Genomic DNA, 13,520 nt, shown 5'->3' on the forward strand with positions numbered 1-13,520 from the left:
CTCCTGCTTCTTAAAAAACTATTTGATTACAAACATTGCAAACCTTGTGTTCAGTAGAACAAATAAATAAATGAAATATTTAAAAATCAGGAAAAATGATAAAGATTGAGTAAATTACCCTAAACTTTTGAACAGCAGTGTACATTAGTTATTTGATGCATGAAGTGTTTTAAGCATTTACTTTCCAAAAAAGCTATTCTTATATTGAAATTAAACTTTTTTCAACATTTATTCTTTACAGCTGTACATTTTATAGAAATGATTTTCACATTGCCATTTCTGTTGCAATCCCACAATTTCTTTGGCTCTCTCGTAAAACCCTGAAACCTTGACTTAAGAGTATAGGATATTTAAAGATAAACTGGAAAAGAGAGAATATGAATGTGTTTGTATAACACCATGGCCAGATTTGAACCTGTATGTTTGTGAACAAACAGTTTGTATTCTGCGAACAGACATTACCCACTGCATCACAGCTCTGAACCCAGGGGTTTAATTGGAGTTAAACTGTTTATACCTTTTGACTTAAGGGACAGCGGTGCATTTCAGAACATAACACTTATGTAATGCAATCATGAGTCACTGCAATAAAATGCAATTTAAAAATATTACAACACATGAATTTAATTACATTTATTTTGGAGTAAACATACAGTAGTCTTCATTTAAAGCATGATTATGATTTATGGGAAATTGAAATAAAAGTTTATTATTAAAGCTGAAGTGTGAATCTTCAAACCTTTAGTGTCACCAAGTAAAACTGTACAAATTAATGTTGACTGTTGTACAAACACCCTGTCTGTAAATTGTTAGCCTGCATCCCAGTTCGCCTACTATGCCCTATGCCTTAAATATATGTACTGTTATTGTTACTGGAAAGTATGGGCATTTGAGTGCATTAATGGGGACACAGATTCGAAACAATGGTTGCCAATTGGATCAGCCTAAACAAACACAGCAGTATGTTTATACAGCATCAGTGTTTTGTTTTTTTTGGAAAATCAACCTATGTTAAAGGTGTAGTGTGTAGATTTCAGCGGATTTTTAACGTCTATTGGGGAGGTTGCGAATTGCACCCCTCCCTTTTGAAGCACAAAGAGAAGCTAAGGTAGCCATCATAGGATAAACATGTCATCGTCTGAGACAACATAATGACAAATGCTCTCTGTAGAGTACTTTTTCCGTTTAGGGTTAATGTAAAAACACGATGCCGCAAAATGGCGGCCTCCATGTAAGGGGACCCGCTGTGTATGTAGATAACAACGGTTCATTGTAAGGTAATAAAAACAATACATTTCATTTCGTAAGGTCTTTATACACCAATGAAAACATGGTTATGTATATTATATTGCATTGCTGTTAAAATAACTTTCTAAAATTTACACACTGCACCTTTAAGGTTGGATATTTTAACATTTAAATTTACACCTTGACTTTTATAAAAAAACGAAATAAAATACAAAGAAAAATGTTATATTAAAATGTCCAATGTTGTGACAAATTTACTGATTTTTTTCACAAATCTTAATTTATAAATTATTTAAATTACAAGCAGCTTAAATTTGGGACTTCTCAATATCATGATTGACTTCATGCCTCATGATACTAAAACACTTGGGAACATCAATGTTATCTACACATAGTTCCTCTGGAATGTTGGAGAAAAGAGAAACAGTATAAAAAAAATCCCTATAACAAAATTTTACATAAAACACAAACCCACTGTACAAAAAACTTCCTACATTTTAGACATTTCCTTTTGAAAAATCGTACACTACAGAACAGTACCGTTCTTTCTAATCACTGCCGATTATTTCTGTATATAAATGGAGTTTGTTTCATGAGTTTGATGAATGTATGAATGGACATTTAAACAGAATAAGAGCCCTGGGTTTCACATTAAAATCAAACTGCATCACTTTTCTGTAAGAATATACTGTTAATCGGCATGATACTCATATAAAACACTTGTAATGGACCCGGGGCGCTTTATGCACTGTAGTTGAAAACAAGACTGCTTTCCCTGTAGACCTTACTCTATGTCTCCCAGAAGAATAATTTCTTCATTAATGAAGAACTCAATGGTTTCCTCTTCTTCCACATTACTGTCCAGCTCATCCGTGTCCACACCTGGGGAAAATTTGTTTTATAATTAGAATAAACAAATCTCTTAAGTCTATATGAATAAATAAGGTTTCCATTGAAGGTTTGTATGGTTTGTAAGGATATGACAATATTTGGCTATTTGAAGATCTGGAATCTGAGGCTGCAAAAAAATATAAAAGGAGAAAATCACCTATAAAGTTGACCAAACGTCTTTAGCAACGCATATTACTTATGATAAATAAATGTTTTGAATATTTACGGAAGAAACATGATCCTTACAGGTACTTGATATCCTAATGATTTTTGTCATATACAAAATTTATAAATTTAACCCATACAATGTGTTTTTTGTTATTGCTACAAATATACCCGTGCTACTTATGACTGGTTTTGTGGTCCTGGGTCACATGACAATTCAGAAATAGCTGAATCAGACAGATGGAAATATACATTAACAGAGAACAATATAGGTACAGAAATAAAGTGAGGAAACTCCAAATGTTTCTTACCTCCTCTAAGCTGGATGCGCAGATCTCTCTGTTGGTTATAAAGCTGAATGGCATTATCTCTGTACCTCCTGTAATCTTCCATCATCAGTCGACGTTTGTCTACCAACTCCTAGATCGAGAGCATTACAGGAATATTGCATTTATATCAGCAAAACAATCTGGTAGTGCAAAGAAGTTTTTCTGTACAATAATGATAATAATTCTAAACAAAAAAATGCATTAGTGTTTGTTTAACATGTTTATTATGAAATAGGAAGAAAGATAAATAACCTTGGAAGCTTTAGACTGACTCAGTCTGTCCTTTTGCTCAAAGATCTTTGAGTATTTCTTCAAGTCCTTCTTTATTGCCTGTTAAAATGAGAAATTGGATGTCAGTATATCAATGTTTACATCTATGCTTTTTGTAATAACTTTATCCAAAACAGTATGTGTTTTTCCTGGGATCGAACCCATGACCTTTTGCCCTGCTTATGCAAAAGTTAAGCTACAGGAACAATGTATACCTCTTTAAATCTTTACACATATACAACAGTAGAAAACATCACCACCTTTATTTGCTCTTGACTGAGTAAAGAAGGAGGACGCGGTCGCCATAGCAACTGGCAGAATCTGTCTTTGTTGTTCTTTTGCAAGAGCCGACCCTGGAACGTCCAAAGCCAGTACGCATTGTCCACCTGGAAAATAATGGCCAACAAATCAGGTTACAAACAAAGATGCAGATTTCCACAGTAAAGCAAAAACATGGTACTATGTGGAAATGACCTTATGGCTCCACCAGGAGACAGAAGTAACCACATATCTGCCTGTAGGGTCCCATTCCACATCGGATGCCATGTAATGCTCAGCAAAACTCATAACGGTACAATCTGAAGTGTCCACAAACGTAAGCGCGCCGTTCATACTGAGAAAGAAAAGATGACTAGCGTAAGCCAAGCAATTCAGATGTTGACATATTTTAAAAAAAACTATTGCATGTGTAGGGCAGACTGAACTAACCTGCGTAGTCCTGCCAGCACCATGAACTGACCCTGAGGACTCCAGAAGATGCTGTTGGCCTGCTGCTTATCAAACATCTCTGATAAATCACAGAATTAAAGTGGGATGACATCACAGATTATTAAAGGATTAGTCCATTTTCTTAAAAAAAAAAAACAAGATAATTTACTCACCACAATGTCATCCAAAATGTTGATGTTTTTCTTTGTTCAGTCGAGGGGAAGTTGTGTTTTTTGGGGAAAACATTTCAGGATTTTTCTCATTTTGATGGACTTTAATGGACCCCGATATTTAACAGTTTTAATGCAGTTTAAAATTGCAGTTTCGAAGGACTCTGAACGGTCCCAAACGAGGCATAAGGGTCTTATCTAGCTAAACAATTGACATTTTTGGCAAGAAAAATAAAAAATATGCACTTTTAAACCACAACTTCTTCCTCCGGCTTTGTGAGGTGCCAGCGCGACCTCACGTAATTGCGTAATGACGTGGAAAGGTCACGTGTTACATTATGAAACGCACATTTGCAGACCATTTTAAACATTTTAAACAAAGACATTAATTAGTATCATTCGACATACAACAACGTCAGAACAATCCTCTTTCTCCACACTTGTAAACACTGGGGCAGTTTCGCATACGTCATCCGTGACCTCTTGACGTGATCACGTATTATGTGAGGTTGAGCTGGTGCCTCACACGACCGGAGGAAGACGAGAAGTTGTGGTTTGGGAGTGCATGTTTTTTATTTTTCTTGTCGGGGATGACAATCGTTTCGCTGGATGGGACCCTTGTGCCTCGTTTGGGATCGTTTAGAGTCCTTTGAAAGTCTGTTAAAAAAGCTGTCAAGTGTTGGGGTCCATTGAAGTCCATTAAAATGAAAAAAATCCTGGAATGTTTTCCTCAAAAAACATAATTTCTTCTCGACTGAACAAAGAAAACATCAACATTTTGGATCACGTGGTAGTGAGTAAATTATCTGGATTTTTTTTTATAAAATGGACTAATCCTTTAAGGAATAGATGTATATACATCTATAACATTGCATCTATAACCACTTTAGTTTATAAGCAAATAAGATTGGCACTTACTGATAAGCTCTATCTTGCCGTTGCTTTTGACGTGATAGAAGGAGGCGTTTATTCTGGGCGATTCTCCAAGTAGCACAGCAAACTTGCTTCCATTAGGCTCCCAGGCAAATGCAATGATGCTCTCTAAAACAATAGTCATAAGTTAAGAAAGGACATGGGTAACAAAAACTGCTTACAACATCCTTAACCCGCTAATATCATTTAAGTCTTTCCTAATCTTATGCAGGTGTTAAGCGTGATTTATACTTCTGTGTCGGACATACGTAGCTACCCTGTAGGTTGGGGGTAGCCTGACACACACCTCTCCAAAAATGCAACAAAGCATCAGTTCTATGCACACTACGTGATTGTTCTTCTAGAACTTCTCCCTTGGGTAAAAAAAATCTGCGTCGTATTTCCTAATGCGCATTTCCGCTTGCAACGGTAAAAACAAAAAGATGGAACAAGTTGAGGAGCGATATCATGCAAAGTAATACATGCATTAATTTTAAGTTACTTTTGCTCACTTAGGTTTAGGCTTGATCTCTTTCAGTTTTATGACCGTTTTATGAGAAGTTCTGTATTCAGAAATTGCATATTTCCATCACAAAAATGTCAAGCTCTGGCCTGCCATCTCCGTTTTCTGACTCAACCTGTTCCTCAAACGTGACTACATTCAGTTTAATTCAGTACATTACTTTTTTTTATTAATTATTTTTTTCCCGAATTAATTAAACTGAAAAGTAACTCGCATTATTTTTTAAAAAAAGTAACTCAAACATAAAGGGGTGGTTCAATGGTATTTCAAGCATTCTGACTTATTAACACAGTTATAGAGTTGTTTCCTCATGGTAAGCGTAGGCAAAGTGTCAAAAAAGCACTTGGACGTGTTACAGAGTATTTCTGTGCCGAATGCACTTCGCCAGGGTTCATACAAGTTTCGGAATTTTTTTTCCGATTACAGGTCCAGCTGACGTTTCAGGTGTTTTCTATACGTATCACTTCTTTTTATGGGCACATCCCCCCAAAAACCCCGCCCACCCGTCAATCAGCGGGAGACGCTAGAACTTGCAAACATCTTATCACGCGACACAGCTTTGTTTAATTTCAAAACTCAACAATGGCACGAAAAAAGAACTGTGTTTTTGGATGTAAGGAGAAGAAATCCAGCCTTATGAAAACAATGGATCTAGTTTATTATCCGGGGTAGCAGCAGAGTTTTGGGTGTGTGTTTGATGCGCTGGATTTCATTGAAAAGTCCCAACCAGGTCATGAGTTGCATGCGGTAAGTAAGACTTCTGTTTTAAATATGCGCGTGCATATTATATAAATGACACGAACATGTAGTGAATCATAAGTTATAAGTGTTGTATAGTGTTGCATGACTCGTACTAGCTCTTCCCGCGGTAGTAACTCCTCCTTCTTCATTTTTTCGTACGTTATCAGAAAGATTCGGTAACGCTAATCTTTCTTTTATAAATCTGACTCTTCGGAGATATAAAGGATGTAATACTACTCTATAGGTACTCCAGATTAACATCAGAAATGCAGAAAAAGCGTGTGTTATGTGAGCTTTAATGTGTACATTTATAAAGTAATGCGTTACTTTATTCGTTACTTTAGAAAAGTAATATTATTACGTCATACACGTTACTTGTAATGCGTTACCCCCAACACTGAGTACTACAATACTCCCTTCATCACTGATGCTTCCCCAACAACGTACATAACAAGTTGCTTCTTCTTCGGCTTTTGCCTTGTTATTGTAATTTGTCTGTGAACACTGCCTACTAGCGATGTGCATATGTAACCGCATGTTGACGTGAAAACGATGCAGATGTATAAATGAAAACCGACCTTTCATCTCCACCACATCCACAGGAACCTGCTTCTCTCTCATGCGGAAAATCTCAAAGTTAGTGACGACACCCTGTGGAAAAACAGAAAATACATCAGGGAGTTATTACAGTCAGTATTCAAAATGATACCTTGTACTCACTGTCCCGGACTATTAGACTCTCTAATGACTCTTATGGGCAAACACACACCTGTGTTCCTCTGGGCGTTCGGTCCACTTTCACACACAGGTAGTCACCCTGCCGTTGCCAGTGTAGTTTGCAGTCCACCACGTTGAAGAGATTCCGAACCCGAATCTCCAGACGGGATGGGAACTGCATCAGTGTGACCCTCGCCGGAATGTCCTTGTCTTCCGGGACCCAGAAGGCAATGATGTTGTCCCCAGGTGACCAAGAGAAATCTCTGTCACAAATAAAGGAATCGTTTATAAATAGTTATTTACAGCTCCCATCTCTAAAAATATACATCATGTTTTGTTCCCAGGGGTCAAACATTTAAAAAAACATGAGGGGTGGTAAATAATGAGAGAATTATGATTAGTTTAGGAGCAGTATGTAGGATTGTGGCCAAAACTGGTACTGCAATCACAGAACTGGTGGCCAAAACACAAAATGACAATATAAACATCAGTTGAGGGCTGTAACTCCACTTTTTAAATGACAATATCCTGGCCAGACCACTGTTGTGAGTGATAAGTATTTGAAATGAAAATGATTTCTTAATGTCTAGTGACATATCAGGGCCATTTTATGATGAATTAAAATACATTTCTTACATACTGTTCCTTTAAGCATTTATGAAAACTTACTTTATTCCAGTTATTTTCAAACTCTTCTTATCTAGCAGACCCATCGACTGTAATAAGTGAAAGGGCATTACAAAAACAGCAAGTTCAGAAAATGCATATAAACATGCACCAAAATAAAAAGTTGGCTTACAGGTGTTTCATAGATACTAAGAGTGTCTTGTGTCATTCTGGCAAAAAACTTTCCATCCTGACTCCACCTGTAAAAGAAGCAGTTTTATAATGCCTAAGGTCCAAGTATGGTCGTACACGAGAGTCTGCATACAGCAAGCGTGATGCAAGTTTCATCATCAGCATCGCCGGATTTTGAAACCCCACATACATTGTTAGCATAGGTCGCGCATTTACATACAAGATATTGTAATATGCAGCCCAGGCGATGCATTGCATTTAGTCGCAATGCACATGCGTCGAACGTCTTTGTACACGTTCGAGTCAAATAAACTATACTTTGCAAGGCTGTGCATTTAACTGTGCGTGTACGTTCGGGTAAATATAGAAAAAATACTATACTTTGGGCTTTAAAGTATTTATGCAGTTTGGAAATGAAGCAAGATGAATCTGGATAACATTTGTTTGCCTGTCTGAGTCTAAAGCGGGAGGAATTATGATAATGTCGGTATTGTCTATATCACCTATCCCAGGAAGTTAACTGACTACAATCCATGTGTTTGTTGTTGTCCAAGAAAAGAGATTTACGTTGGAGACGATAACTCGCTTGATTATTTACTTTGGGGTTTGTACCTTTCGCATATCGTTAACATGTACTAATACACACTTACACACCAAAGGAAATGTAAAATTGTAAATCGGACCATAGGTGCTCTTTAATATGCATTGCTGTATATGGACTTCATTTGGACTTTGATCGTTAAATGCGATTTTCTCAATATTTAGATTTTTTTGCACTTTTAAATTCCAGATTTTATCTTGGCCAAATATTGTCCTATCCCAACAAAGCATACATCAATGGAAAGCTTACTTATTTAGCTTTCAGATGATGTATAAATGTCAATTTCAAACAATTGACCCTTACGCCTAAGATTTTGTGGTCCAGGCTCACATTTATTTATTTGAGAGATGCCTTTATCCGAAGAGACCACATATTTAATAAGAATGTCTGTTCCCCTAATGCAGTGCTCTACTAGTTGAGATCCAGGATTATATTACTTACTTAAAAATAGGCCAGTGTGCTGAACTCTCACAATGGAAGCCACGTTTTTTCTGTCCCGTCAAAATATCCCAAATGATGATGGCTTGAGGGTCTTCTTTGGTATCCATCAATGGGCTGAAGGTCACCACATACCTAACCAACGTTATTAACATGTTAATAAAGTGTGTAACATACAGCCGCTCTGTTTACCTCACATATTTACCTCTCACACGGGGAGAAATCAATGAGCGATACACCCTGGTGGCTGAATCTCTGTATCTGCTTAAACTTTTCTCCTCCCCACAAAGCAATTCCTCGTTGGTGGAAGGTGGCCAGGTACGTGCCTTTAGGTGACCAGCGGACGTAAGTCTCCGTCCACCGCTGAAGACATATTAGACAGTAATGCATCACAACAGGGCTTATGTCATTGCGTATTGTCATGGTAGTTATTTGAAATCAAATACTTTTACTTACAGCTCGTTCCTCAACCAATATTGGCTCCTTTGCATCATTGGAAAATATGGCCGTTCGCTCTCCCGATTCATAAATTACACTATACTGATCACGACAATCTGGATCTTCCAGCCAGTGTCTCATGTTACCCTGGTAAATGGTGACAAGACATTATGTAAATCTATGGTGTAAAATACACCATTAGGGGCAGTTTCCCGGACAGGGATTAGAGTAGTCCTAGACTAAAATAAATGTAAGAGCTGTCCAAACTGAAATAAACTTGCACTGACATATCTTAAAATACATCAGTGTCCCATGGTTTGCCCCAAAATGCACACAAGTAATGTTATTTCCTAAAGAAACTTAGGCCTAGTCCTGGTTTAAGGTAATCCCTGTCCGGGAAACCACCCCTGTATGTTTAAAATATGTATTTACATATTATTAAAATTAATTTATAAAAGCTTGAAACTAAAGCTTGAATTAAATAAACAGATATGTGTTCATAAATATTCTGATATTACATAATAATACCTAAGCTTCAAACTCACTGTGGCGGTTTCCCGGACAGGGCTTAAAGGAATATTCCATTTTCTTAAAAGAAAAATCCAGACAATCCACTCACCACCATGTCATCCAGGGTGTTGGTGTCTTTCTTTGTTCAGTCGAGAAGAAATTATGTTTTTTTGAGGAAAACATTGCAGGATTTTTCTCATTTTAATGGACTTTAATGGACACCAACACTTAACACTAAACTCAACACGTACCAGTATATTCAACGGAGTAACAAAGGACTATAAACGATCCCAAACGAGGCACAAGGGTCCCACCCAGCGAAACGACTGTCACTCTTGACAAGAAAAAAATGCACCTCCAAACCACAACTCCTCGTCTAGGTCCGGTCCAGCGCGACCCAACGCAAATGCGTAGTGACGTAGGGAGGTCACGTGTTACATATATAAAACGCACATTTGCGGACCGTTGTAAACAATAAACTGACACAAAGACATTAAATAGTATCATTCAACATACAACAACGTCAGAACGGTCCTCTTTCAACACACTTGTAAACATTGGGGCAGAGTTTCGCGTTCGTCCTCTGTGACCTCTTGACGTCATGACGTATTGCGTGAGGTCACGCTGACGCTTTCAGGACAGGAGGAAGACGAGAAATTGGGGTTTAAAAGTGTATATTTGTTATTTTTATTGTCAAAAATGACAATCGTTTCGCTTGATAAGACCCTTATGCCTCGTTTGGGATTGTTTACAGTCTTTGAAACTCCGTTGAAAAAAACCGCCACGTGTTGAGCCAAGTGTCAAGTGCTGATGTCCACCAAAGTCCACCAAAATGAGAAAAATCCTGCAATGTTCTCATCAAAAAACACAATTTCCTCTGGACCGAACAAAGAAAGACACCAACATCCTGGATGACATGGTGGTGAGCAAACCACCTGGATTTTTCTTTCAAGAAAATTGAATACTACTTTAAGTCTAGTGCAAGACTAAAATGCTAGTTGTCCTAACTGAAATCAGCTTGCATTGACATATCTTAACATATTTAAATGCCAATGTTTTGTCTCAAGATGCACACAAGTAATGATTTTATGTAAGATATGTTTGTAAAAACTAAGGCCTAGTCCTAAATTAATCTAAACCCTGTCCGGGAAACCCTCCATTAACTTTTGAACTGTTTTATAAAAATGACCATATAGTAAATAGTTTATAAACAGTTTATATGGTCTATTTATAATTTTCTCAAAGGTCACATATACACACAAAACCACATACAAAATCTTTAAACGGTTGCTTTTCAGGTGTTTCCCACTGGTCATTGATGTTCATGTACCTAAAACACACACATAAATTGTTCAGTACACAAAAGAAATGGTAAAAAAAATTATCCAGCTGTCACTGGGACAGCACCCTTTACAAAGGTCCTAATATTTACCATTTAGGTAAAGATATGTATACATTTGGTACCAACATGTACCATTGAGGACCCATATGTATTTAAGGTACTAATGCAACCCTATATCACGAAATTGCGTGACTTTTTCACGCATGGACCAGCGTGACAATGTCACGCTTTGCCGCGTTTGAGCGTGAGCATGTCACGCTTTTCTGTTTGTGTCGCTGTCACGTATTGGTTACTCAACTTTTTTGTCCTATTTTCAAACCATTGTCGCTTCGGTTTAGGGTTAGATTTGGTGCTTGTGTTATATGTCACTTGAAGTATTTGTCACTTTAAGTATTGGTTTATAAAATAAAAAGATACAATACTTATTCTTTTATATTTTCTAAACTTTAACCAATTGTCACCTGACGTTGGGGTTAGAGTTTGTTTAGGTAAGAGTGTCATTTTATGTAAATCTAACCCTAAACCGAAGCGACAATGGTAAGAAATTAGGACAAAAAAGTTGAGTAACCAATACGTGACAGCGACACAAACAGAAAGCGTGACATGCTCACGCTCAAACGCGGCAAAGCGTGACATTGTCACGCTGGTCCATGCGTGAAATAGTCACGCAATTTCGTGATACTGGGTTGACTAATGACCTCTTTAGGTGAAAATGTGTACTTTTTATAAGGGTACTTGCCTAGTGACATCTGTGGACCATTTTTTTCTGACATTGTACATAATAATCAGTGGTATTTGTGTATTTTTTGTAAAAGCTTTTTACATTTATTTTGCTCTAGCCGGAAACAAAGCATAACTACTTCAATGATCATGCGATTCAACATGACACACAACATTTATCAAGAGGGACATACTTATCGAAATCAGTAAACAGATTGACTCTGAATGTGTGCTGTTTGTCCAGTTTGTAACCATCTGCATTTTTGACTGCTTCCAGGGCTTGGATAGGTGATGCGTACTCCAAAAATATATACCTGAGGACACATACAAGACTTATTATTATATAATATATTTCACTGGTTAATTTTCAATGGTGTAAACTCTTAAATGTGTTAAAAAATTAAAAGCATACCCTTTGGTGGTACCAGCAGCATCAGGGTAAAACTCATTAGTGATTTTTCCAAACTTTGAGAAGATTTTATGGATCACATTTTTTAGTTTTTCCAGACGTTCAGGGCCCACCTGGGGAACATTGTCCACCACCACCACTGAATCTATCCCATCAGCTTCCAGAGGTCTCTCTCGCAAAACGTCCTCCAACAACTCTACATTAAAACATACATTAAAGCTTATACGTAATATATGGGCACTTATTTGAGGCCTGCATAAAACATCAAATATATTTTCAAAAATATTTTCTACAAAAAACAGATCCTACATTTATTCCAAACAGAAACACTGGCAGTGCATGGTATCAAAGATTTACCGTGGTATTTTGTTATACAGGTATATAAGAATGTTTATAATATGCAACTAACATGTTATTTACAGAGTACTTAAACATCATGGTAAGTTTTGTTAATAGTAGTTTAATTGGGCTAGTCTTCTGTTCTGTACAGAAGAGACTTATTCCAGGGGCGTAGCCACAAGGGGGCCTGGGTGGGCCTTGGCCCCTTCATTTACATTTCTGCCCCCTCAGATTTTTTCTTAGTTTGATTGACAGCTGTTTTCAAACTTGATTGGATTAGCTCATGTCACGTGTTGTTGTGCGTAACTTATGCTGTCATCTTCCCATGAGAGTTCATTAATAATCGGTGACAATGGCAGCTGGCGCGCAAAGTACAATATTACGCTTTTTCAAAAAAGCACAGAAAGATGAGCAAGAAAAAAATAATGTGCCATCTATATCATCCGAGTCTACTTCATCTTCTGCTGAAACGGTGAAGTAAATATGCTGTTTTAAATGTGTACAGGTGTTAAGCTGTTTTATTTATAGGTGTTAAGCTATGTATAAAGTGCCCCCTCATTTTAAGATGGGACCCCCAAAAAATAAAATTATAGCTACGCCCCTGACATATTCTACAAGATTCACTATTTATATGATTTTAATGTAGCAGCAATTACGAAAGCCACAGTTACTATGACAAACCTTATGACATTTAATTAACAGCATTTTATAACTTATTACCCTTTAAAAACTGACAGACATAACGTACATATGACAAGCATCTGTCAAATCTGCAAACGCATTTATTTCATGTATAATAATTATGCTATTATAAAAAAGTATAATATTATCATTATACATTAAAATGTAATGACATGGAATTTTATAGCAGTTTTGCTCCATCAGATGTTAAGAGTGTTGAGGCCGAGCGCATAGCGGATTCTTCACACAGCAGACTCTTTACCTTCATCATCGATGTCATCCACAAAATCCTCCGGGTCGCTGAACGAAGGCTCGTCTTCTTCGTCAAATTCAGGTTCGGCCGCCATGTTTGCCAAATCCTGCATTTAATGCACTGTAATCGTTGCCTTTGAATGCAGTCCGGTTACTTATGTAAGAAAACTAATAGATGGAAATGCGTACGATAACGGGAATGCCGGCTGCCACCCGAGTGCGCAGTTAGAAACGCATGTGACGTCGGCTGCTGTCATGCGCGTGTGACCAAAGACTATTTATTTACAAGACGGCGCAGTGCCGTTACCGTGAAAAAGG

At 37.3% G+C, this 13,520-nt stretch overlaps 1 protein-coding gene across 1 annotated transcript; it reads right to left on the bottom strand.

The window, feature by feature from the left end:
- Positions 1–618: 618 nt before the first annotated feature.
- Positions 619–13,465, bottom strand: LOC129444881 (eukaryotic translation initiation factor 3 subunit B). Its single transcript, XM_055205888.2, has 18 exons — positions 13,213–13,465; positions 11,934–12,126; positions 11,716–11,835; positions 10,732–10,789; positions 8,968–9,096; positions 8,717–8,874; positions 8,515–8,646; positions 7,474–7,540; positions 7,344–7,390; positions 6,727–6,937; positions 6,536–6,608; positions 4,700–4,822; positions 3,612–3,690; positions 3,378–3,516; positions 3,164–3,289; positions 2,886–2,963; positions 2,616–2,724; positions 619–2,130 (listed from the first exon to the last, which is right to left on the bottom strand). Exons 1-18 carry the CDS (start codon positions 13,313–13,315, stop codon positions 2,033–2,035), a joined length of 2,043 nt encoding a protein of 680 aa, XP_055061863.2. The 5' UTR covers positions 13,316–13,465; the 3' UTR covers positions 619–2,032.
- Positions 13,466–13,520: the final 55 nt, after the last annotated feature.

Source organism: Misgurnus anguillicaudatus, chromosome 3 (genome assembly GCF_027580225.2).
Source record: "Misgurnus anguillicaudatus chromosome 3, ASM2758022v2, whole genome shotgun sequence".
Taxonomy (NCBI): Eukaryota; Metazoa; Chordata; class Actinopteri; order Cypriniformes; family Cobitidae; genus Misgurnus; species Misgurnus anguillicaudatus.